The sequence below is a fragment of the Dunckerocampus dactyliophorus genome, chromosome 9 (assembly GCF_027744805.1).
Source record: "Dunckerocampus dactyliophorus isolate RoL2022-P2 chromosome 9, RoL_Ddac_1.1, whole genome shotgun sequence".
NCBI lineage: Eukaryota > Metazoa > Chordata > Actinopteri > Syngnathiformes > Syngnathidae > Dunckerocampus > Dunckerocampus dactyliophorus.
In genome coordinates this window covers 23,457,175-23,483,253 of record NC_072827.1, presented here as the reverse complement: position 1 = coordinate 23,483,253, position 26,079 = coordinate 23,457,175, and the positions used below count along the sequence as shown (strand labels likewise).

General features: G+C 41.7%; 1 protein-coding gene across 4 annotated transcripts; it reads right to left on the bottom strand.

Annotated features, from left to right (window-relative positions):
- Nucleotides 1-594: 594 nt before the first annotated feature.
- On the bottom strand, nt 595-26,079 carry aff3 (AF4/FMR2 family, member 3). 4 transcript variants are annotated; one of them, XM_054787977.1, is made up of 20 exons: nt 25,749-26,078; nt 25,225-25,560; nt 22,647-22,688; nt 18,150-18,227; nt 18,050-18,083; nt 17,929-17,986; nt 16,450-16,501; nt 14,937-14,971; nt 13,578-13,707; nt 8,311-9,978; nt 7,206-7,333; nt 6,921-7,086; nt 6,757-6,854; nt 6,567-6,630; nt 5,137-5,273; nt 3,716-3,787; nt 3,544-3,637; nt 1,426-1,475; nt 1,115-1,320; nt 595-1,042 (listed from the first exon to the last, which is right to left on the bottom strand). In XM_054787977.1, the coding sequence occupies exons 2-20, from the start codon at nt 25,297-25,299 to the stop codon at nt 921-923; spliced, it is 3,309 nt and encodes a 1,102-aa protein (XP_054643952.1). In that variant the 5' UTR covers nt 25,300-25,560; nt 25,749-26,078; the 3' UTR covers nt 595-920. The 4 variants fall into 4 exon arrangements, 2 of the variants coding, with proteins under 2 accessions (XP_054643952.1, XP_054643953.1); XR_008572515.1 differs by having other exon boundaries at nt 898-1,042; nt 1,430-1,475; nt 25,749-26,079; XR_008572516.1 differs by lacking the exon at nt 595-1,042 and adding an exon at nt 1,619-1,657 and having other exon boundaries at nt 1,251-1,320; nt 25,749-26,079.

Here is a 26,079-nt window from a genome sequence, read left to right as displayed (position 1 = left end):
GCTTTTTAGTTTTTTTGTAACCTAACCTAATTCATTGGCACAGGCCAATAAAAAAAATAGCTCCGGACCGCAGTTTGGACACCCCTGGTCTAAGGGTATGTTCAAACTTCTGGCAAATCGGATCTGCTCTCAAATCAGGTCTTTCATGGCAGAGAATATGCGCTGATATTTTTTAAGTGTTCAGATTGGCTTTATCTGTGTTGGTTGCTGTGATAATGACAGTCGTCCTCCGTTTGTGGTTAATTGGTTCCAGACGCAGCTGTGTTAAATGAATTTCTGCGATATAGAATTCAATGTTAATAAATTGAATATTTTTATAATTAGAGCATAGAAAACCTGTTTATAACTTTCTAAATAGTTAAAAAAAAAACTATTAGAGCCCTGTAGACATAAAATAACACCCCTACATTCATGACACTATTATTCTTTGTTTAAACCAGTGGTTATGAAATACAACATTTTAAAAAATACATTAGGTTGTCTGGAAATATTGACAACAATAAACAGTATGTATTTTTTTAAATCTTGCACAGCAACTTCAAATATTAGCAATAAGAGAGCCACAAGTTTGTATTTCTTTGTATTGTGCTGTATTTTTACTAGAACAATATATTATTGCACAGTAGAACAAATATTAAAAATATTAGATACCTAAAAAACTATCCAACAATGCAATTGAATGAGATTCCTTGTTTTGACCTTTGAAGACCATTTCCACATATGGAAGGCCTTTAAATAACAATGTGCAGACATTACAGTGATCAAGTCCTGTTTCTGTCACTGCTGGACATTTGGCAAAGGATTAGAGACTTCAAATTACAATGCACATCTCTCCAGGTTTATCCAAATGAGTCCAAAAATTGCTAATTTTCACCCAGATGACAAATCCGTCGGACAGATCAAGTGGAAAGTTCTTTGTATTAGTTAAGTTTGGCACTGATGCGTATCCACTGAAGAGCTTGCCTGGTGTACTGGACTGCATGAGCGATGCTACTGTGAAGCGTCAGTGGCCCCGACAGAGTATTCAAGTAATTGAAGAATTCTGTTAAAATAAAACAGTTGTTTGAATTTTTTTCATCACACAGTATGCAGTGTTTAATGCACTCTTGCATACCTTTGCTCTCCTTTGCAAGGTTGTCTGCTACCTCCCAGTACTCGTAGCTGTACAGGACACTGTTGGTGATGTTCAGGTGGTTTGCTGCCATCTGGTGGATACGTTGAGGAATGCTTATGAGTGACAGGGAGGCGTTGTCCCCATCTGAACCCCTCTTGAGGTGTTTGGCATTGGGTAGGAGTGTAGCAGGGGGTCCTTCCGTGTCCCTGTTTAAGAAAAACACACATGGACAGCAAAAAAAAAGAGTGGTCAGTGCAGCTTTTGTGGTATGAAGTGTTTCATTTCAGAGCACTAAACAGTCATCCACCGACTTGCCAGTGTCGTTCCAGCAGGATGGCAATGGAGGCACTTTGGGCGAAGTCTGCAATGATAACATGACAGAAAAAGACATAAAAAATAAATACAAAGTAAAAAACAACAACAACAACAACACGGTGGTTTATCAAAAACTGTACATGCACTCGTGGTCAAAATTTTAAGAGTTGAAAAATTGTAAGAACTTACATTTTGCACTGTTGGATCTTAAGAAGGTTCTAAGTAGAGCTTCAAAATGCAATAAGAAGAAATGGGAGTGAGACAAAAAAATTGAGGGAGCAAGGTTGTTCACCAGCTGATCATAAGTTTAAGACCATAGCTCCAAAAAATCTGGAACTGCCCTAAAATAGAAATAAAGTGTTCAAAAAAGGACTCTAATGAGTAGCAGCATCATTCTTGTTAATCACCTCAAAAATTGTTTGGGCATGTTTGATGCCAGTGTTCCCAGGAGGCTAGTGCTCCAGGTGGTGAAGATGGCTTCATGATGGGCATCCACTGTCTAGAACTGATTTTTTTTTCCATTTTTATAAACTTCCCTTGCCATCCATCCCCAAATGTTCTCAAATGGATTTAGATCAGGGGAATATGCCGGATGGTCCAAAAGAGTGAGATTAATCCCCTGGAAGAAGTCCTTTGTCAGGCATTGTGAGCTGCAGCGTTGTCCTGTTGAAAAATCCAGTCATGACCACACAGACGAGGGCCTTCAGTCATGAGGGATGCCCTCTGCAACATCTCCACATAGCCAGTTGCCATTTGACGCCCCTGCACAACCTGAAGCTCCATTGTTTCATTGAAGGAAAAATCACCCCAGATCATGGCAGCGCCTCCGCCACTGTGCCTTGTGGAAAACATCTCAGGCGGGATCTCCTTGTCATGCCAGTAACGTTGGAAGCCATCTAGATGGTCAAGGTTCCATTATTTCTCATCAGAGAATAAAACTTTCTTCCACCTTTCAATGTCCCGAGTTTGGTGCTCCCGTGCAAATTCCAAATAAGCAATTTTGTGGCATTAAAGAAGACAAGGCCTTTTGGGATTTTTTTGTTCTTAAAAGCCTTCTCTCACAGATGCCGTCTGATGGTTATTGGACTGCACTCAGCACCAGTACCAACCTTCACTTGGACCGAGGATCATTCCATGTCTTGGCGGACAGCCAGTCGGATCCTCCAGCTCAGGGCTGGTGACATTTTTTTTGGGTCTATCACTTGACTTTTTTGTTCCATAACCCTCAGGATCTTTGAAGAAGTTTCAAATGACTGTCTAGCCTTAGCAGCAGTGACACGCTGCAGGAGGCCTTACTTACTCTATGCAGCTCAACAATCCAACTGCGTTCAAAGAGAAAGCTTTTTTGTCTTTAGCATCAAGAGATCATGACAGTGTGAATGATAGAAAATGACACTAAATCCACGTTTTTGGCAAGATTTTGGCTTTTAAAGGCTGTGGTCCTAAACTTTAGATCAGCTGATGAACAGCCGATTTCAATGCTTTTTTCATGCTTATTTGCAATAAATTGCTTATTCATTTTTTTGTTGCATTTTGAAGCTCTATTTAGAACCTCCTTAAGATCCAACAGTATACAAAATGTAAATTCTTACCATTTTTTCAAATGGTCTTAAAATTTTGATCAGCAGTGTGTTGTATTTTTTACATTTGTTTTGGTTTTGGTTATTTTTGCTCTCTATGTGAATTGTATTTTGTATCTTATTTAAAAAAAATCATAATTATTTTTTACTTCATTTAAATGAGAGTTATGATTTTCTTATTTTTGATTGATTAATTGGAATGACTATTTCATTTCCTTGCATTTATATCTTAATTCAAATGTTCTTATTTATTGATTGATTATTTCATTCATCTGCTCCAGTTGATGGTCTGTTTTTATTTAATCAGAATTATTTTATTGCATTTATGATTCATTATCTTTGGCTTAATTTTATTTTTTTTATGGGATTTATGATTTTAATAATCCTTACGTTTTATTCTGAAAGATCACCGGAAATCTTTTATGTATCGCGTTCATCCTTGTTAAGTGAAGTTAGGTGAGTGATTTAAATAAAAATCAAGCGTAGTACAAAAATACAATTGAATATAAACAAAAGACTACTACTACATTTTACCTTAAAATAGTTGAGTAGTACTTTGGAGTATTTCAGTGCATGGTCCTTTTTTAAACGAAACATCTGCCAGTAAAGGAGGGCGAGACATCGAAAGCTGTGACACACAGGACAAAATCATCTTCAAAATTCATCTGCGGGGTGATTGTAAACATAGAGGAGGAGATCTACGTACCAGAGAACCGCCAGCTGTTTGTCTTCTTGCCGTGCTCCAGGGCCGGAGTGGCTCTTCAGCCTCATGGCGTACCTTCATCAAGATTCAAGATTCAAGATTCAAGAGTTTTATTGTCATATGCACAGTAAAACTGGTGGTTCTGCTATGCAATGAAATTCTTGTTCTGTTCATTCTCCCAAAAAAGAAAGAAAGAAAAACAGAAGAAAATGAATAAGAACAGAAGAAACATAAATTCCAATAAATTAAGCAACAACACAACAACAACATAAGAGACATTAATACAAATAAATAAATAAATAAAGTGCTATGAGTGTGCGCGTGTGTTACATGCGGCATGTGTGAGTGCTTCGTTGAGAAGCCTGATGGCCTGTGGGTAAAAGCTGTTTGCCAGCCTTGTGGTCCTGGACTTCAAACTGTAGCGTCTGCCTGACGGTAGGAGTGTGAATAATGAGTGTTGTGGATGTGTGCTGTCCTTGATGAGGTTGTGTGTTCTGCGTAGGACTCTAGATTTATAAATGTCTTGCAGTGAGGGGAGGGCTGCCCCAACAATGTTCTGTGAGGTCTTGATCACCCGCTGGAGGGCCTTCCTATCACGTGTTGTACAGTTACCGTACCAAACAGTGATGGAGGCTGTAAGGACACTTTCGATAGTGCATCTGTAGAAGCAACTCAGGATTTTGGTGGACATGCCAAATTTCCTCAGTCTTCTCAGGAAGTACAGTCTCCTTTTGGACTTCTTAATGATTTGTTGGGTGTTGTGAGACCAGGTGAGGTCCTCGCTGATGTGTGTGCCAAGGAACTTGAAGGTTTTCACCCTCTCCACCTCAGTCTCATCAATAAACAGGGGTCTATGCGGCTCCTTTTCCCTTGTTCTTGGGTCGATGATCATCTTTAGTCTTCTCTGTATTGAGATGGAGATTGTTATCGTGACACCAAGCTATGAGATCCGCCACCTGATGACTGTAGTGTCATCCGCAAATTTAATGATGCTGGTGTTGTTCTGGGAGGCCACGCAATCATAGATGAAGAGCGTGTAGAGGAGCGGACTCAGCAGACACCCCTGTGGGGTCCCAGTGCTCACAATTCTTGAGCTGGATGTGCGATTGTGGACTCTGACTGACTGGGGCCTGCCTGTTAGAAAGTTAAACACCCAGTTACAGAGGGAGGGTGACAGGCCAAGTGTGAGGAGCTTATTTGTGAGTTTGTGGGGGCTGACTGTATTAAAAGCAGAGCTATAGTCTATAAATAGCATTCGAACATGTGTCCTGGCCCTGTAGGTGCGAAAGGGCTGTGTGGATGGCAGTGTTGACTGCATCATCAGTGGACCGATTCTGGCGGTATGCAAACTGTAGAGGGTAATCAACACGATTACATCAACACTGTTAACTTGTGTTGAAGTCCTCAAGCAATGTCTGGCTTACCTTATAAGCTCCACCGTCTCCGTGTACATGGTGTAAGGGGATTTAGCCTCCAGTGGGCCTTCTTCCATTGCTTTACCACATTCCATGAACGACAGAGCGGCGTCCACGTAGTTCACGGCCTTCCCGAGCTTGTCCACCTGGAAAACATACAATACAAAACGTTAAAGCTAAATCAAACATAGCACGTGTCCTCCTGATGTTGTCTTTTGTTAAGCTTTCCATTTCTACGCTGATGACACTATCATATACTGTGCAGCACCCACTCCTGCTGAGGCCTTTCAGTATTTACAACTTGCATTAGTACAAGAACAACTTTGTCATCTGCAACTTGTTCTAAATGCAGAGAAGACAAAATGTATGTTCTTTACTACTTCAAAAGCTGCAAGATCAGCACTGTCTGAGAAAATCTTAACAAGAAATGGTCAACAAATTGAGTTGGTATCTACTTTTAAATATTTTGGATTTTTAATTGACGACCACTTGTCTTTTAAGGAGCACATTCAGTATTTGGTCATAAAAATGAAACTCTTATTAGGATTTTACTTCAGAAACAAATCTTGCTTTTCTTTTTGTGTGAAACGGAAATTGGTGGAAACAACCTTTTTGCCTGTTATTGACTATGGAGATGTGTTGTATATGAATGCTTCTGCTAACTGTCTTAGCAGGCTGGATAGTGTGTACCACAGGGCACTGAGGTTCATCACCAAATGTGGTCCCCTTACTCACCATTGTGTACTCTATTCCAAAGTTAACTGGACATCTTTATGTGCCCGACACCTCAGTCATTGGTATGTGTTTATTTACAGAAGCATTCTGGGTATTACTCCTTCCTATTTGTCTTGTCTTTTAACAAGGAAACATGGAAGTCACTATCTCCGATCTATGGATACTGTGCAATTTGTCGTCCCCAGAGTACGGTCTGAACTGGGCAAGAAAGCATTTAGGTTTTCAGCACCAAATGCTTGGAATAATTTACAATCTGAACTTTGATTTCAAGCCCTTGTTACACTGAATGAGTTTAAAGCTCTGGTGAAATCATTGCAGTCTACCTTGTCTGTGTGCCAGTGTTTTATGTGAGCAAGTGTTTTCATGTTGTGTTGTTTATTGTTTTTAATGTGACTATGCTGCTGCCCTCTTGGCCAGGTCTCCCTTGTAAAGGAGATCTTTGATCTCAATGGGACTAACCTGGTTAAATAAATGCTAAATAAATAAACAAAACGCCGCTTGCTACCTAGCTGTTGGTGTGAAAATCCTGCATGTTACACTTGCCGTGTTGTTTACAGTGCTGTTAATGTTAAACAAGAACCATTTTCATCCAAAAGACTAAGACTTGAGACCTGGCACAATGTCATTTTTCTTATTTTTCTACATTGCATAAAAAACATTGGCATGCTACTGAGTGCCTTTTTAGAGCCTTTCTAACGACTCACCATTGCATCGGCACGGTGTTTCATCCTTTTAGCTTCATGTAAGTAGTACTCGGCATGGTGAGGCCTGCAAAGATGGACGTACAAATAAGTAGCAGTAGTAGTAGTAGATGGATAAGACAGATGCACCACTAAAAGTAGTAGTTGGTTAATCCCAAATGGTAATGATGCCTTCCTCCCTATGAGTACTCACGTCTCTGGGTTAGGCATCGCCGCCCTGCGTCCTTCAGGGCCCCAGGACACTGATGAAGGATGCTTCGACACTTTTACACATTCCACCTCCATCTTGGGCTGTCAGTCCAGAAGAGGATTAAAGCCAACATGTTGCATCGCATACTGTACATCACTTTGTGTTACCTCTGGTGCTGAGTCACTGTTCTTATCTTTGTTCTTGTGAGTGTGACCAATATGATGCACATTGCCATTTTTTGTTTTGGATGAAGGACCGATGGACTCTGGGCCATCAGACAGTGGCGACAAAGGAGACAGTGGCCTCTTACTGTCTAAGTACTCCTCTAAATATCTAAAAACATACAATCAAACAGATACCACTCAATAGGATCCATGCAGGAAAACAACAGCAGGCACAGTACACTTGCAGAATCAAATATGATCCAATCCGAGAGCTGTATGAAAAATTACCCATTATGTGTGGTTTCGGTTGAAAAGCCATGCTCAGCTTGATGAAATGTCGAGTCTGTATGTCTGGGCACGTCTTTGGCGTGTGGCACATTCCTCTTGCTGTCTTTGTGCGACGCTCCATTCTCCAACTACACACACAGACATACACATATTTAAGGAGCAAGCCCAAAAACATACAGCAAACACCTAAATACACCCTTAAACCATGTCACACTTATCCTTTTATATAAATATAGTGTTCTCTCACTACATCGCGGTCCTCCTTTCGCGGAATTTTTTTGCACTTTTTTTTTTTTACAGTGTACGGACGTGCATTGTGTTCTGCGTCCTTATTGGCTAAGCAGGAACCCACGCGTTGTGTCTGCATCCTGATTGGCTAAGGGAGAACCAACACATTGTGTTCTGTGTCCTGATTCGCTAAGGGACTGTGGACCATTGTCAATCAATCTCCTCCGTGCCTTCCTGTGCAGTACAGAATGTGTTAAATGTTCGATCGCAAGCAGCGTGTCTCTGAAGTGCTGGATGTTTGCAAGTTTTATCCCCCACAACACCCGCGATGCTGGCGAAACGTTCTGCACCGTCAAAGTCACCCAAAAGGAAGAGGAGGATGCTAACCATCGCACAAAACGTTGGACTTATGGACATGCTGACGGAAAGTAGGTAGGGCGCTGTTACGGAATAAATGAATCTTCGGTTCGAGGAGGACGAGGAGGAGGAAAATACAACGACAGGAGCAACATGTTTTAGCAAGGATACAAAAATGCTTCAGGGCAGCGGCACGGCACCAGGACAAAGAGGCACGATCCGAGGAGTGAAATACGCGTGAGTCACTTTATAATTTCTTTTGTCCAACTTCGTAGGTTGATCATTAAAATTCAAATGAAGGTTTGAACTTTTTGGAGAGTATTTAAACGAGAGGAATGTGAAAAAATGTTAATGTCTGTCTGAGAAAAGTGTATAAAGTATATGGTGAGGGGTTTTTCAGAAGCATTTGCGGAAATTGCAACATTAACTGGCCTAAAATTTCATTTGCAGAAGCGCAATATTGCTCATTGCAAACTACATAGAAAAATAGAACTTAGCCAAAAAAAAAGAGAATGCCTACCTTCCGTTTCCTTTTGCTGTCTTTGGTGAGAGAGTCCGGCATGGAGAGATGTTTCATAGCCTCTCTTCGCTTGTCCTTTGAGGAGGAAGAAGGGGCTTTGGTGGTGAAATTAAGAGGAGTGTCTGGCACCCTCCTGAGGAGACAGAGGTCTATCTGCACCACCAAGTTCCTCAGTCCCCGCTGAGAAGATTCTGCGGCTTGGTCGCTTCGCCCAAACGGGACCAGAGTATAAAGTTTCTGCCTGGCCTTGCTCTCCTGCCCCTGATCTGTTCCTTGGGACTTGCTGGCGTCAGGTCTGCCAGGGCCGTGTTGGCCTCTCTTGCGGAGTGAAGTGGAGTCTGCTGGAACCTTGGCAACTTGAGGCTGGAATTCCGAATCTGAATGTGAAGAGGCAGAGGATGAAGGTGAAGGCAAAGGGTCTCGCTGGTTCTCGGTTCTTCTTTGGGGGTGTCTCTCTTTGCAGTGAATTTGTTGTTTCTCCTTTGTCCTCTCCTTCTCTCTCCTCCTCTGCCTCTCGATAGCCCCTGCGTCCTCCTCTTCCTTCTCCTCGTCTTCTGCGGAGCTCTCGATCCAGTGGCGTCTCAGCAGCTGCTCCTCCGCCAGCCTCCTATCTTTCCCTGCTTGTGACTCCCTGTGCCTGTCCTCCTTCTGTCTGTGTTTCCTCTCCTCACCTTCAGTGAGAAAAGCTTCTCGTTGGACCACCTCACGTTTCTTGGACTGGAGTTGCTGGTGTGATGTTTTGGAAGGATTTACATGCGGCTGAGCACTGAGGGCTTTGGCCTCCCAAGACTTGGCCCTTGGTTGCAGGTCAGGACTGGATCTCGGGTGATAATTGCTGGCAGCTTTTGACCTCAACTGAGAACAAGAACCTTGACCAAGGTTGGTTTCACAGCCAGTTGGAAAGTGGTGTTTTGTTTTGTGCTGGACTGGAGGTCTTGGAGTTTTGTGGTTGGAGCTGTGGCCGGGCCTGCCGCCCTGGATCTGCTCACCATGTGATGATGTGTGTTTGGCTAACCTTTTACTGCTTGGATGCAAATTGTTCTGAGGTCTCGGCTGTGGTTTGTGACTGTCGCTAGAGCTTAAAACTGCTTTGGATTTATTTTGTCTGTGGTCTTGGTCCCCTGTAGGCCTCGACTTGGGCCTGTGCTGGTGAGGAGGACGCTCTGTGCTATTCGACAATGGGCCAATCCCTGACCTACTTTTTGTCTGGTGGGGATTAGTCGTGAGGCTTTGAACTTCACGGTAATGATAACCCCGCAAAGGACTTCCTGGGGGATCTCTCTGCACTGGGCTATGCTGTGCTCTTGGGGTTCTGCTTGGACTAGGGAAAACAGTGGGAGCTGGACTCAGGATGGGACTGTACCCGGTACTATTGCTAGGACTTGGACAGGTGCTGGGAAGCGGGCTGGGACAGAAGCTGTATCCCGGACTTGGTAAGGGGCTGCTGGGCCTGTAGCTGAACTGCGGACTGGGAATGGGGCTTTGACTAGGGCTGTATTCCTGATTGCTGTCCCAGCATCTTGCTGGAGATGGGGCTCGTAGGGTGGGTGGCGAAGGTGGGTGTCCAGGAATGCTCTGTGTGGGATAACGTTCACTTCTTGCAGCTTTTTTCTGGGAGTTTTTCAGCCACTTATCCAGTTGCCATTGGGCGGACGGAGGGCGATCAGGCTGTAGAAACCATTGAAGAAAAATGCACATGGCAGCAGAAGTTCAGCATTTGAAACCAAACCCCCCCCCATTAGACATGCTAAGTCATAAAAACATGCAAATGCAAGTGTTAAGTTTAACTACCGTTATCTAAAGCGCAAAGAGGAGTGTTAATTTGAAGCAGGTGATCACTGGAGAGAGCAGTGGTCCTTAATCTTGTTGGAGGTACTGAACCCCACAAGTTTCATACGCACATTCACCCAACACTCCGGAACTGGAAAAATAACATGTGATTTTTTTTCAAATTCAAAATATAGGTACAGTATATGTTTTATTGGTGCACAAAATAAACCATGCATCAGTTGCACACAAGATCACTGCATTCATAAAATGAAACCAGCAAAACATGAATTTAACAGAAAAACAAAAAGATAAGAATGAATATTTACTATTTCATATGTAATATTTAACATTTATGCTCTGCTGAATGAATGAATTTGACTGCCAAGACAGAGGGTTACATACCCAGACTTTTACAGCTTACTATGAGAACGTTTCCTGAAGAAGGATAGGCTGCATGTACGGCACATTTGTACTTCATTTAAAGATAAAAGGTAAGACAACAAAAGTTTTTCATTTAATAAAAATAAAAATAAGTTAATTGGACTAATAAGTCTTTGAAAACAGCTTTAACCAAAGTGATTTATTCTCTTCTTTTTCTTGTTACCCTCTTAATGAGCAAAAAAAGACTCCAAGGGAGTCAGTGCCTCACCAGCCATAAACCTCACCACACGTGACTGCCTTTAAGTGAATGTTTGCTCTTAAAGATGCACATATAGTGGAAGCTATAAGGTTGAAAGTGTTTCCCACAAGAACTACTGAAATGGAACTAGAAATAGCCGGGGACGACGTGAAACTGTTGCAATTTTGATTCCTTGATGAACTCGACAGGCAATTTTGTGAGTGACACTTTAACATGCTTCGTGGTCATACAAGTATAAATATATAATATAAAATATATATATTTTACATTATATATATATATATATATATATATATATATATATATATATATATATATAACATAATATATAATATATAACATCTCACTCACTTTGTAACGTTCTTGTCACACAAGTTAACCCCGCCCCATAGTGGAACGTAAAAACAATACAACACACATAACGAAGCTCATGGTGTTTTTGGAATTAGTCTGTTCCAGGGTCAACCTGTTGCCATTCTGATGAACTATCCAGGCAACTTTTTAAGTAACATTTCAACATTGTCCGTGGGCATACACCTGTAACTATCATGTAACATAGTAAAACTCCTTACGCATCTCATCCACTTTTTAACATGATTACATGCCACACCAGTGGAATAAAAAGATACCCGCACGAATCGTAAAACATACAAAGAATAAAACACTTGTGACGTTGCAAATGGTGTCTTTTAAAATAGCCTGTTCGAGGGTCTAACTATTGCCATTGTGAAAGCTGAATGAACTCATTTATGAAGGCATTTTAAAGTAACATTTTAATATTCTTAGTTGTCATATAACTTAAATATGAGTTAATAAAGTCAAATGTAGAAGTGCCTCACACGTCTCACGCATTTTTAACAGTCTCACTTCAACTCTTGTGTGATAAGAAGTTAACCTGGATCAGTAGTAAAATGTGTCTTTTTGCTTTGAATATGAGTCTGTTTATTTCCCTTCTTGTTGAAACACCCTTCATTTGGAATGAGTGTCACAAAAATCCAAGGAAAAAGCAAAACACATGCCCAGAATGAACCCTTTTGACTTGCCTAACCAGGGTCTGAGATTTGAACTGCCAAATTCTAGGCAATTCTATTTTGCTTGAATTTCCAATGGTGTTTTTAAAGGCTGACATAACAGCGTCCTCCTTACGATACCATACACAGCGACACTGACACTTTTGAAAGTAAGTCAATAAGACTTAGGTCCCACTGACATCTGAGCTGGATTCCAAGTCCAGAGTGCTACCCATTCCACCGCAGAACCACGACGGCCGTGTAGTCTCCCTGCTGTTCTACACGTTCCACAACCTGACAGTTACACAACTGCTACACAACGAGTGGCTTTCTACCATGTGAAAGAACATCAGTGACAAGGACAAAGAGAAGAAGAAAAATACTCACAGCTGCCTTCTCGCCTTCCTTCTTCTTTGCCTTGGTGCTAAATTAAACCTCCTCTCTTCAAGTCAAACAGCGAGCGCCCCCCCCCCGCCACATCCCTCGACCTCTTTCCAGGGAAGACACTACATCTCTTGTGCCGTCTTGACTACCCTCCCCTATTTTTTTCTCTCTCCCCACTCGTGGTCACCCCCTCCTGCCCTTCCTACCTGTAGCTGCAGATTTGCTGCCTGAAGAACTCCAACCCCCGTCTTTGGGAGACACTGGAACAGTAAATGAAAAACACATGGTCCACCACCATCACTGCCACTACAGCCCCCCCACGCACCACCTCACATAAACTCCACTCCCCACTTTTGCAATAGAGGCCCAATGTTGTGCTTGCTTAGACATCTACAGGGCTTTCCATTCATGACGGAGGAGCAGGTTCCCCCCGTCACCCCCCTGCACATTCCAAACACCTCAGATCAGCCCATGAAGCTCCATAGGAGTCCATTACACCCATGCTATCCATCATATATCAACAGTACATTGGATATAATAATCATATCATCATATGTTACACTAAGAATTGTTGATTGTGCAGAACTGACTGGTGATGAACTGCTGAGGAAAAATTGAGTAATCCAGTCAGCTGTGGACCCCCCAGTGTCCTAGTGGTTGGCATGTTAGCATCACAGTCAGGAGATCCAGGGTTCCAATCTCCACTGGGGCATCTCTGTGTGGAGTTTGCACGTGTTTGCGTGCACGGGTGAGTCTCTCCTGCACACACGTATGAACGGTTGTTTTCCTGTATGTGCCCTGTGATTGACTGGCAACCACTTCAGAGTGTGCCATGCCTTTGCCTCAAGTCAGATGAGATAGGCCCCTGTCAATATGTGTCCTTACCTTTATTTATATATCTTTTTGTATTTATTTGTATTTTATTCATTATTATTCATGTTTTTTGTAAGCCGTGGGTGGCAGAATTTTTACAGTAGCTTTTTCTTTCTTTTCTTTTAAAACATCATGGCTGTAAAAGTCCATGTGACAGGACAGATAAGAATGTCCCTAAAATGCTACCTGTACATAAAACAATTTTATCATGGTGAACTATTCACCCTGGAACAAATGAATTAATGTTACATTATTTCTAAACATCTTGTGTTTGAATTCCGGGTGCCCTCCGTATTTGAGTTCAGACAGCCCAAGTTCGTTTGTGCTGTTAGTGTGTCTGATGTCAACACGACTTCCCCCTCCTGAGGGCTTTTGCTCTTTAAGCGTCAGCCTGTTGACATGACACCCAGCCACTAATTCCCCAAGCTATACCTCCTCCTTCTCCACTTCCACTTCCTCATTGCTCTGTCCCTCCCGCACCTGCCGTCTAATGCCTCCAGGCCCTCCACCCACATCCATCCATAGACCCAAACAACCAGACAGATAGCTCAGACATGGATGTAGGTTAAAAAAGCAAATGCTAAGGTTACCTCCTTGATGTTGCTCTCAGAGGGTGAAGCAGCAACTGGGCTGGAGCTGCGGGATTGGGGGCTGCCACTGACTCCTGACTGCACGCTAGAGTTGGATCGTGAGGAGTCTGAGCTGGAATGTCTCACCCTCCTGCCATGTCAGTTAACACACAGAATAAGACAGCACAAAAGAGGTCATGAAAATGATGGTTGCTGGCATGCAGCATCCACTACATGGAAATTTGGCTCATGTCAGCAATAACATGTGAAAAAGTCTTAGGCCACCGCGAGCTTGCTTTTTATCAGCCTTTTTCATTGCAATCATTAGTCCCTTTTCCCCAGCTGGAACTTTTCTCATTTACCTGGGATTTTGAAAAACCTTTCCACGTTTCCACCAACTTTACCGGGGTAAAACACCTTCCCCAGACCCAAAAGTTGCCTTGGAAAAGTACCTAGAAGCTAGATAAACTTTTGAGTTACAATATTTTTTTACTGCGATTTTACTTATTTTCACTTTAGTAAAAAAAAAAAAAAAAAAACTCATATCATCTGTTTATTTACATGGCATCAATGTGAAAATACAATATTTCCCCATACATCATCAGTCTGAATAATAGGTGGAAACGCAAACTACAGAGATTACCAATGATTATTTTAGCAGGATAAAACATTTCCTGCTAATAAAAATTCCTGGAAATGCTGGTTGAATAGTGGCTATGATGAAATAGTAAACGATAGGACGTGTAATAAGAATATATAACATGAGTCAAAAACGAACACGTTAGATCACAGGTGTCAACCTCAAGGTCCTTGGGCCGCATCTGGACCGTCATGTCATTTTATGAAAAACGCCCAAATGCACAATGGGCACCCATATTTCCTGCTAAATGCGTTAGTTCTTCAATTTTGGCAAAACAAAAAAAAAACATGAACCAGGACCTTGTTTGCTAACTAACAAACAAACAGAAATACAACAGTTTGTTAAGCGTGTGGCCTTGGCGAAGGTCTGGGCTCTATTGAGCGGCATTGTAGTTATAGACCACATTGACCCGAATATAATACATGTTTTTTACCTTGTAGAAAGTCTGAGAAAGTCAGGTTGTCTTATATTCAGCTAGAGATTTATACTTGCAAAGCAAACAAGGTGAGCCTTTTCAGTAGCTAAGCTAAATGATATCCTTTTTTTAATTGCAATCTACCAGTTGTGAATTCAATGATATTGAAAACATGCTTTTAATAGAACGGTCTTGAAAAAGACGGGTCATCTTATATTCATAGTCAGCTTATAGGCGGGTCAAAAACATCAATGATCATTACAGCACTGCTAAAACAGCGCATCTGTGGTGGCTAAGACTTTTGCACAGTGCTATATAATAGTACCTTTGTCCATCCCAGGAAGCTGATTCATGTGTTGCCTTTAGGAGCACAGAGCAAAAAAGCAGAAATTCACTTGCATGAATTAAGGTACGTTAATTTTTCCCAATGGGGGTTTGTGCATTTGTGTTGTTGTATAGTATTTGTTTGTGTAAACTCCTGAACCGCTGCACACAAAAGGGTGAACATGTATCAAAACATACACCCCTACCGTGTTGCCTGTGTTATTATATTCCTGACAAATACACCACATAGTGGTGGTAAACCCCATTTGTCAGACTGACTTGACATTTCTCACACCGCTCGTTGCACTCTGCAAAACAGCCACTGTATTTTTAGGGTGTTTAGCCGAATCCCAACAAAATTTGGCACACAACCATAGGGGACTAAAAAGCACATATTTGAACAAGATTGATGAAAAACACGGCTGGCATCAAACAAAATGGGGCACAGGTGGCCCTTAACTATTCTCCCATGTGTGGAAGGGGGAAAAGACGCTACCTAAGCCTGTCACTACGCACCTTCATTCACGATACCTGCTATGGGTGGAGCAACCCTAAAATGGGGGCCTTCAAATTTGGCGTTCACCCATCGACTTAAGTACTCTTGCCCGTGAGAACTTCTGAGGCTGTGATGAGTGCAGTACCCCGGGAAAGTGAAACATTATATTACACTTGAAGTTTGGTACTTGCTAATCTATAGCATGTCAAACTCCCACTGTCGCAAAGTTTTTTTCATTTTATTTCTTTTGTCCTTATTTTGTGGGCAATATTATAAACCTACAACATATTTCTTGTCTTTCCACTGCACCATTCATTCATCTGAATTGAACACCGATCGCTTCGAATTCTAGGTAAAGTGTGTACAATAAAACAAGTGAAATAAACTTTAATCTACAGAGTTACTATTCACATCCGGTCAGGAAGAAGACGCTCTGGTTGTAGCATACTGTATGTCCACGCACTCGCATCACCACGACAACACATACGCTCAAAAGCGCAGGCAAAGAGGCTATGCAACCGAGTACATTGTAGCCAAATATTCTTCTTGGTCAATGAAATCTGTTACATTCTACTTCAATGGACAAGGCCTTTTCAAATTTAAAGTGTGATTTATTTTCTTCCCAGATTTCTTTGACAATCACAAGTGTTAGGAAAACTCCATGTTCCATGAAATTCAGATGGCCCCCTCAAAAAATGCCGTCATGGTAAAGTCCGCCTCCTTTGACAATGAAATAAGGCCGCCTACATTCACAGCTTAGGCGCGGTGGCCGTGTCAGGAGTCTGGATGGAAGAGGCGTAAGGTAAGCATGCTTGACTGCAAGCACATATAAAAACACCAAGGGTATCTGTATTATATACAGTATATGTTAGTATATATGAAATACAGCATTTTGACCACAATCCATAGGGGTTCCACAAATGTCATTTTCTTCCCATGGGGTAATTTCTTTGCATGACTGTGTACTGCACTGTAATTTGTGCCTATAAAGGGTTAAAAAGACGGGGAGGGGTCATACCCTTTGGGTGTCATCCTCATCACTGCTCAGTTTTAGGTCATCGACAAGCATCCTACAGACAAAAAATACTATGAGAAAAAAACACACACATGCTCAAGGCTCTTATTTGGACAACTTCCTGTGTTTTTGTCCCTTTTAATTTTTTTATATTATTAACCCAAATGAAAGAAGAGAAGTAGTAGACGATGACTGTGTAGGCTATCCCAGCCTAATAATAATAATAATAATAATAATAATAATAATAATAATAATCAGGAATTAAACTAAAAAAGATCCGGGTTCGCATCTCCATTGGAACATCTCTTTGTGGAGTTTGCATGTTCTGCCCGTGCGTCCGTCCATCCGTGGGTACTCGGGCTTCTTCCCACATTTCAAGTTAGGTTAATTCAGTGCTTCTCAAATAGTGGGGGGGCGCGGTGAACCGTCGGAGGGGCATGAGAGGCAGGGAGGACTTTCAATGTTAGTGCAGACCTGCCAACACGTATGAATTTATCCTACTCAACATGCAATTTGACTCTTGAATACGCTTGTATGCTTCACTGCTCTCCATTTTGTTGCAAAAACATTTCTCTTCCCCAGTTGGGGGTATGACAGAAAATAATTGAGAACCACCGAGTTAACTGAAGACTCTAAATTGTCCAAAGGTGTGAATGGTTGTTTGTTTATATGTGCCCTACAATGGACCAGTCCAGGCTGTGCCCTGCCTCTCGCCTTAAGTCAGCTGGGATAGGCCCCAGCATACCAGCGACCTTAGTGAGGACAAGTGATGTAGAAAATGGATGGATGGACATAGGAAAATACTGTTAAAGTCAGAATTAAATAAGCATGATTATTTTATTAAAGCTGATGTTTTGATAGAGCTCTTGTATTGGATCCCACTGCCTAGAAGCTGTTTTGCAGTCTAGATAATAGGATGACTCCTGACTGCAGGGGTGTCCAAAGGGGTCATTTTCAGCCTGTAGTTCTTATTTTATTGGCACAGTCTAAAAATAAAATGAATTCCTTATTAATTACATATATTATTATTGTCACCTACAACAAAAAGCTGAGATGCTGATCTTTTGTTCAGATAGCATAGCATGAATTGACCTACACTGGATTGGTTTAGCATTTTTAATGCACAGAATGTATCAAAGTGGCTCCTACATCCTTCAATTTGCCTGTGTGTGGCCCTCTGTTGAAAAAGTTTGGACACAAGTGCTATTTTCTTTAAATGGGACAAAAACACCGGACACATGTTTTACATTGGAAAAAGACTTGTAATGTAAAGAATCTGCTTTTGCAGTCTTTTGCTGCTGCAGTCTTGAAAAAAGTGTCATGGGATGTTAAATATTTCCGTATCTACTGGGCCTGCTACTGTCTTTAATAGCTTGTGGCTGTGAAGACTTCCAGTTACACACAGACATCAATTTAATGGACTGTGTTCATGCCAGGCTTTCATGATCTGCTGTGACTCATGTTTCCTTGTGTGCTACTTACGACTTGTGGGGCGCCACGTGGGGGTGACGGGTCATTCGCTGCGGAGCGTCCCCCTGACCTGAAGAGGTGGACGCTGTATGTCAAAGTCATGAAAAGATACTAAAAAACAAACAAGGCATACCTTGCCTCTGTTGGGTCGTCGCCTGTTTTTCATCCTTCCAAGACAACAAATAGAACAAATTATAATGGAACGTAAATGCACACAAATAAAAGAAACATACCGCAGGGTTGAAGAGGATTCGCTGAGCCTGGTCACCCCATGAGGCTTGCTGGGACGGCCTGCAGGACTGAGTCATGTCCTGCAGGATCATAAATCACATTTAGCATGCAAAAAGCTCAGGAATCCTCATTAAAACTCTTATATATTTACTTGTGCATGTGCTATTAGCATACACTGTATGAGGCTCCCAGCCACCAGCGGGAGTCCATCAGAGTGTACAAGTTGAGTTGTTCTGCTACACTCCTGATCAAAATTTTAAGATTGAAATTTTAGGAATTTACATTTTGCACTGTTGAAGTAGAGCTTCAAAATGCAAAAAGAAGAAATGGGAGTGAGACAAAATATGTAGTAAGCATCCATCCATCTACTATACTGTATCCTCACTAGGGTTGCGGGTATGCTGGAGCCTATCCCAGCAAGAGGCGGGGTACACCCTGGACTGGTGGCCAGCCAATGGCAGGGCACATATAGACAAACAACCATTCACACTCACATTCATACCTATGGACAATTTAGAGTCTCCAATGAAGCTAACATGCATGTTTTTGGAATGTGGGAGGAAACCGGAGTACCCGGAGAAAACCCACACACACACGGGAAGAACATGCAAACTCCACACAGACTATGTGTGGCCAACCACCTTAAAAATTGTTTGGGTATGCTTAGTGCCAATGTTTCCAGGAGGCTAGTGGGAATGTTGCTCCAGGTGGTGAAGATGGCTTCACATTGGGCATCCTTCCCTCGCCATCCATCCCCAAATGTTCTTAAATGGATTTAGATCAGGGGAATACACCGGATGGTCCAAAAGAGTGACATTAATCCCCTGGAAGAAGTCCTTTGTCAGGCATTGTGAGCTGCAGCGTTGTCCTGTTGAAAAAGCCAGTCATGACCACACAGACGAGGGCCTTCAGTCATGAGGGATGCCCTCTGCAACATCTCCACATAGCCAGCTGCCATTTGACGCCCCTCCACAACCTGAAGCTCCATTGTTCCATTGAAGGAAAAAGCACCCCAGATCATGATGCCCCCCCCTCCACTGTGCCGGGTAGAAAACACCTCAGGTGGGATCTCCTTGTCATGCCAGTAACGTTGGAAGCCATCTAGATGGTCAAGGTTCCATTATTTCTCATCAGAGAATAAAACTTTCTTCCACCTTTCAATGTCCAACGTTTGTCGCAAATTCCAAATGAGCAATTTTGTGGTGTTGAAGGAGACAAGACCTTTGAAGACGTTTTTGTTCTTAAAATCCTTCTCTCACAGATGCCGTCTGATGGTTATTGGACTGCATTCGGCACCAGTACCAACCTTCATTTAGGACGAGGATGTCATGAGCTTGGGTGCTGCTCTGCTGCCATCTAACTGCTTGTTATTGCTCTCGTCTCATCTAGTATATCTTGTTCCCTAGCTTCTGGTCAACCCATTCTTCTATTGTAAGTACTACAGTCATCGAGCACTGAGCCGTACGTCAACGTCGCCTCCATATTGGAAGGGGCAAGGCTGCACTGTATGTGAATACAAGTAAATGTATCTCATAAAGAGCCTTTCTACAAAGAAATGTAAGTTAATGCCTCTCGTTTATGCATTCACACACGCACTAATATACTTGGGAAGCAGTTAGGCACTGAAAATAATGTACACAGTAGTAATTCACATTACATCAGCTATAGAGCACAAAGTAGTGCCAAAAAATGTAGTATATATATATATATATATATATATATATATATATATATGTATATGTATATGTGTGTGTGTGTAGTACTTTTAATGCAATAAAATAAAAATATAAAATAAGAACATGAAAGTTAATCAAAATAATAATCAGCAAATTCATGTAGTTTAAACGATACCCCTTTCACTAAAAATAAATTCGATCTTTCCACAAAGAAGATAAATCAAGAAATGTATTCTAATATAATGCGTGATACATGAATTATCTACGCAGACTGCTGGAGTAGCCAACAAAACGACTGTACTCATTTAAGAGTATTGTTACTTTACATCAACTTTACTCCAGAAAAAGATATGTGATGTTACACATATCGTTATCTGTATCGGTTGATATCGGAATTGGAAATTGAGAGTTGGACAATACCCGCATATCGGTTATCGGCTAAAAAGCAAATATCGGACATGCGTACTACATGTGTAGTAATAATAACAGCCACCACAGCAGTATATTATGTTATATTTCAACACAGGAAATATGCCTTTCGATGTCATCACGGCGGAAAAAACAAGATTATTGTGATTATCATGAGCACTTTAATCAAATTAAGACTGATCTTACTTATTATGTGTTGTGCAAAACTATGACAGGAAGAACATCAGATTAAAAGCACTAAATGAACACAGAGCCATCATTCGCCAGTACAAGCCTGCAGGACTTTTTTTTTTTTTAAAGGGATTTCATAGGGTCCTAAGCATGGTCCAGCGGTGGCAGAGAAAGAGACAACAAAAGAGAGAAAATGAGCATGGCTGAAAGTGGAGGAGAAGCGGAGAACAATTGTTGCTAAACGGGGAGGTACACTCTGCAATATGGAAGCGGTTTGGTTTCGATAGAGCGGGAGTGGAGCAAGAGACCACAATATGCTAAGCTACGGTGACGGCAAAAGGTGGGAACATGACAAATTTGTTCTACCATCTCAAGCGCAAACACAGAGTTGAGTATGAAGAGTGTGTCAAGAAGCGTGGGACAGAGTCCGCCAGCATGTCGACCTTACCCACTCAAAAATACAGAACGCTTAGTTTGGTAGACACTACTGTAAATGCACTTGCTGTGTTGCACACTTTGTTACCAATAAGTCAATAAATGTGCTTTACCATTTCAGACTAGTGTATTTACTTATATGGGTTAAGGTTTGTAGCTTTTTATACAAGACATCGCTCAATTTAATTAAATCGTCTATTAAATATTGTGATACATGCTAAGGTCCATATCAACCAACCCTAATTGGAACATTTGAACAATATGGCATTTGAAGTTTTCTATTGATTTTTTTGTCTTCGTCTTTTTACGAACAGTGTGCACTTTATTATTCATATAGAATCGATAGGTGCACAAGATTTACTCTAGCGTGCAGCTAATTTCCATCTGTAGTCCCAGTGGTTGACTTCTTTTTACACTTGTGTGGCAGTTAAAATGTTGAAATGTTACTTAAAAGTTTTTATGATGACAACCACTTCCCCCGCGGAACAGATTATTTCTATTTCCGTGATTTCCGGTGGGAAAAAAGGCTTTGCTATGAAAATATATTGGAGCTGACATAAAAGATTCCATTAAATCTATCGTAAAACCACTTTTACCACATGGAGCCTCTGTATTCTCAGTTTACTGGAGTGTGACAATGTATGCTATTCTCAACGGTGTTGAAGCAGCGCGAGACGTGTGTGATTCAAAAGACACGTTCAACTGAGTTACAAGGACACTCCGTGCAGGATGAATCATCAACTCATGAGAAAGTATCATCACCCTCCTTCTCCCATCTCTCTTTGGGTTTGTTAAAGGGAACATTTTAATCTTGAAATATGGTATGGAGGGATTCATTTAAAGGTCCCCTTTTTAATGTTCTATTCACAGTAATGTGTCTCCCCAGAGACTGTTAAATCTATTTTGTCCTCCCAGCTACAGACGTGGGCGCTGTAAGTTGGATTCTTTTGTTTTTATTCAGAAAATAAGCAAACCTAGCATGATGTTGCTGTCAAAATGTGAGTGTGATGATGGCACTGTAGCTCACATGCACTAGGCTCGTGTTGCTTACGTTTGTCCACTCCCGTCCCATGTTGCGTTGTTGTATGTATTACGTTGGACAAGTGCAGAGTTGCAGTGTATATGTAAAACGTGGATAAGGTGCATAATAACACCTCTTGGAGACGTGTTCTGTTCGAGACAGGCGTGGACAAACAGCCCATTGGCATCTGTGGCGACAGTGCACAGGAATACGGCGGGAGACAAATATAACGCTGAGTGTTTTGTGAGGTCTGATTTTTTGAGAAGGCATTTTTGTGATGCAAATGTTTAATCTTTTGAACGCATATTGTTTTGAGAAGCCAAACTCTTTACTTAATTGTCCCCAGCAACTAAGCGGAACTACGTTCTTCATCACAGAACTGGACTTAGTGGGGGGTAAGTCGCTGTTATTGGACTACAATGCTGATGGGGATGTCATACAACTTCTTGTCAAAAAAAAATATCCCTTTAAAGCTACAGACACACAAAATGATGTCTTCCCAGTAAGGCTTACTAAAAGTACTACATTCCAGCATCAAGACTAGATTTTGGACAGCACGCTTCCAATAAACTGTTGTGGGACCTCTGACACTTATTTAAAATGGTTAAAAAATACTATAATATGGGACCTTAAACAATATGTGGGTGTAGTTTGCACTGCGTCACACCGAAATCTGTACGTTGATTACCTAATATATTGGATACCTTATGTTGCAACATTAGATGAAATAATACAAAAGTATCGTTCAATCAAAAGTAGATTCTTACCCCCCAAATATCCTTGGCACAGCTGTGTTGGCCTCTTGTTACCTGCACGGGACAAACACAATGATAGTGAACAACTGAAGATCGTCATGTGCCAAGTTGAGTTAGCAATTCCACACAAACACAGGAACACAACACACTGCTGTGCACACATACAAAATATGAACGTCTACTCTACAATAAGTTGTGCTGTGTGAAAAAGGCACACTAATGCACATTGCAAACGTGCAGGTGAATGGTGAGTAAAAACAAGAGCCATTGTGAGAACTGATAGAAGGTTGCTGACTCATACATACGAAATCACAGCTGCAGATGAACGGGAGTGTGTGTGCATGGCAATCAACTTTCCATCCCTCCCCCACACGTTACTAGCACATCTAGCCCACATCTTTTTCTCAACCTGAAATCGAAATGTACCGTACAAAGTGTCAAAGCTTAGAGCCGTGTTGCATCAACACTGTTATTAGCTGCTCGGGATAGAAATAAGTATCGGCAAAATCGGTGCATCAGAGTTGTAGTGACTGTAGTAGATCCGGATTTCATCCCTCCATTTGGTGTGGGTGCTGTTTGTACAGTACAGGGACGGGGTAGACAGTGCCTTCAACTTACCAAACAACAAGCCTTAATAATGCAGTATTGTACAATAAATAATATTGCAGGTCCCATGTTATACTGTTTCTCAACAAATTTAAGTCTTATAGGTACCATAATAGTGTGTTGGAAGTGAAATTTAGACAGTTTGTATGACTGTACTGTAGCTTTAATGCTAATGAGCTGTGTTGGTCCGTGCAGTGTCCAGTGTGTGGCTCCTCTTTTTACATATACAATGTAACTCTGCACTTGTCCAACATAATAGATGCCATACCTCACATACAACAATGTTACATTAAGAGCGGGATTGAAGGACACAGACATTAGCAACACTAGCATAGCTAGCGTATGTAAGCTACAGTGCTAACTCACATTTTGGCAGCAACGTCATGCTAGGTTTGCCTATTCGCTGAACAAAGTCAATCAATCGTATAGCCTCCACAAATGTAGCTGACTGATGGATGGTTGACAGCGCTGCAGGCTTTTTTTTCAAGATGTGTAGCGAGGCCTGTTTCTTTTTTACAAACCTATCGCCCCTGTAGTGGTCGGCGTATACATGGGGAGGCCCCATCTTGCTATGAGTGGGTCAGAGGTGGTATCATGTCCATGAGGAAAGAAGTTTTTCTTTCAAGACTTCAAAATCAAGTGTTTGAGCACCTCTTCTCTCAAAAGTGGAGCAAACAAGCGATACATTTTTTGTGCTGATTGAGAGGCTGTGAGGACACATCGTAGTCTGAAGCCTTTTGACCCTCAAAAGCCACTTAGCGTACTTTGTAGTCAAGATGCTTACAAATTCAGCTATCCCCATGAAAAGGATAAGCAGTATAGAAGATGGATGTTTGTGTGATTTATTTTCCACTGTGTGCCATCTGTGCAGCGTGTGCACGTGTAAGGTCCAGACAAAATCTCTTCCATGCATGACTCACTAAGGTCACTATCACTTGGCGGGACTGGAAGCCTGCGGAGGGGCAAAGCGTGCAAGCGTGTGAAGTGTCTCGTGGTCGCAGACCTGCTTATGAAGCTTATAAACATCACAACCCGAGGCTTGTGGCGCAATACCCTGATGAATGAATGAAACCCTTAGGGGGCAACACAACCACAACCTTGCAAAAACACCTGCAACAACACATGTTGTTCACACATTTTGAACAAGCATTCTTCAAATAGCTCTAATTTAATCAATATCTCCCACAAACACACACTGCACTGTACACATACACACTTCAACCAGGGTCAATGTGCCATTTGCAATGTGGGATGCTATGCTGTGGTAGCATCATAGCAGACCCATCCATCCATCCGTTTTCTGTCCTGCTTGTCCTCACTAGGGTCGTGGGTGTGCTGGAGCCTATCCCAGCCGCCTTTGGGCGAGAGGTGTGGTACAGCCAGGGCTGGTCGCCAACTGATCGCATGGCGCGTTTAGACAAACAACCACATTCACTCCTCCGGACAGTTTAGAGTCATATGATCTAAGACCATCACTGCTAAAAGAAAGTTGCATCCACAAGGAACCAAGAGAATAAATAAGTACATAAATAAAATCCAAAACAAAAATCAGCAACTGTAAAAACAACTTACTTCATATGTTACTGTATATTGTTTTGCTACTTACGTAAAAACATACAAATATTAGGTTCATTGTGAGTAACTGAGAAAATAAAGTCAAAGTTGGACTTTTTAAGCGCTGAGAAGTTGGAATATTGTGTTAAATGGGGGGTTTGGAATTGTATTCACTTTGATTACTATTATGTTTTTTTTTGTTTCTTATAGTCGTCATGTGACTTTTTATAATATATCTTATTATAGATTATTACTAATGTTCAATAATACTATATATATAGATATATTTTTTTACTCACTATAAAATAAATCCCCATTTTTGACGTCATTAATGTGTGGCTATGCCAGCTAAATTGAAGGGGAACATTTCTAACCAGGAAGTTGCATACAAACAAACTACAGAGAACACAAGAGGAGTTGCAGCTCTCACCTGAGAAGAAAACGGGCATCGGTGCAGAAATCCAAAGGAAAGTTTCCCCCTGCCACTGGACAGGACAGTGGGCATGGTTCCTGGATGCTCAGTGCCCTCCGTGGGTGTCCATACCAGGCTGAAGTCGCGTGCCGCGATGTGGCTGTGATGCTGCTGCTGCTGCTGCTGCTGCTCCTGATGATGTCGGTGATGTATCTCCGTGTAGTTACGCAGGAGGGCAGATGGAAGCGAGCCGGTCGCGTCAGAAGTGACGTGAGGCCGATCACGACTCGATGAGTGGAGTCCGTGGATGCAGTACGTAGCACACACATGCGTGATGGTTGGAATGTGACGTACCTGGGGAAGATGTCACACAAGCAAGCAAGCAAGCACACGCAGATCACATTAGGTACCCGTGCACAATCTAATGACATCATCTTTATGCATCTGTTTATGTATCTATGTGAAACACTAGTTAGAGATACTCATATTAAATAATGACAGTATTTATTTATCGTCATGGAAATTAAAGGTTTCCACCGTACCCCCTGAAATTTGCTGGTGTGCCACTACACTACCCCTGGTTGGACATCACTGCTCTACATGACAGGAGCACTCTGACGTTTTTAAGGACCAACACAAATCAAAGATCGTCTACTAGCAGAAGCATGCTGCTGTGCTTCTGCTAAGGACTGATTACAAAAACGCTAGTCAAAGATCCTCTTTACATGACAGGAGCACTGCGCTTACTCTTACTCCAGTTAAAAAAATACATATATAAAAATACATTTAAATAATAAAAAGATTTTAAAATAAGCACAAAAATAGATTTTAAAATATTTTTATGAATATTTTGTAATATTTCATTGTACGAGT

Bases quoted from the DNA above. Each gene is read 5' to 3' on its own strand.
- aff3 (XM_054787977.1), bottom strand. From the start codon at position 25,299: ATGCCCACTGTCCTGTCCAGTGGCAGGGGGAAACTTTCCTTTGGATTT. The intron at 7,087-7,205 runs GTAATTTTTCAT...GTATGTTTTTAG, and splicing joins ACCGAAACCACACATAATGG to ATATTTAGAGGAGTACTTAG. The intron at 5,274-6,566 runs GTGAGTCGTTAG...TATGTTTTCCAG, and splicing joins AACACCGTGCCGATGCAATG to GTGGACAAGCTCGGGAAGGC.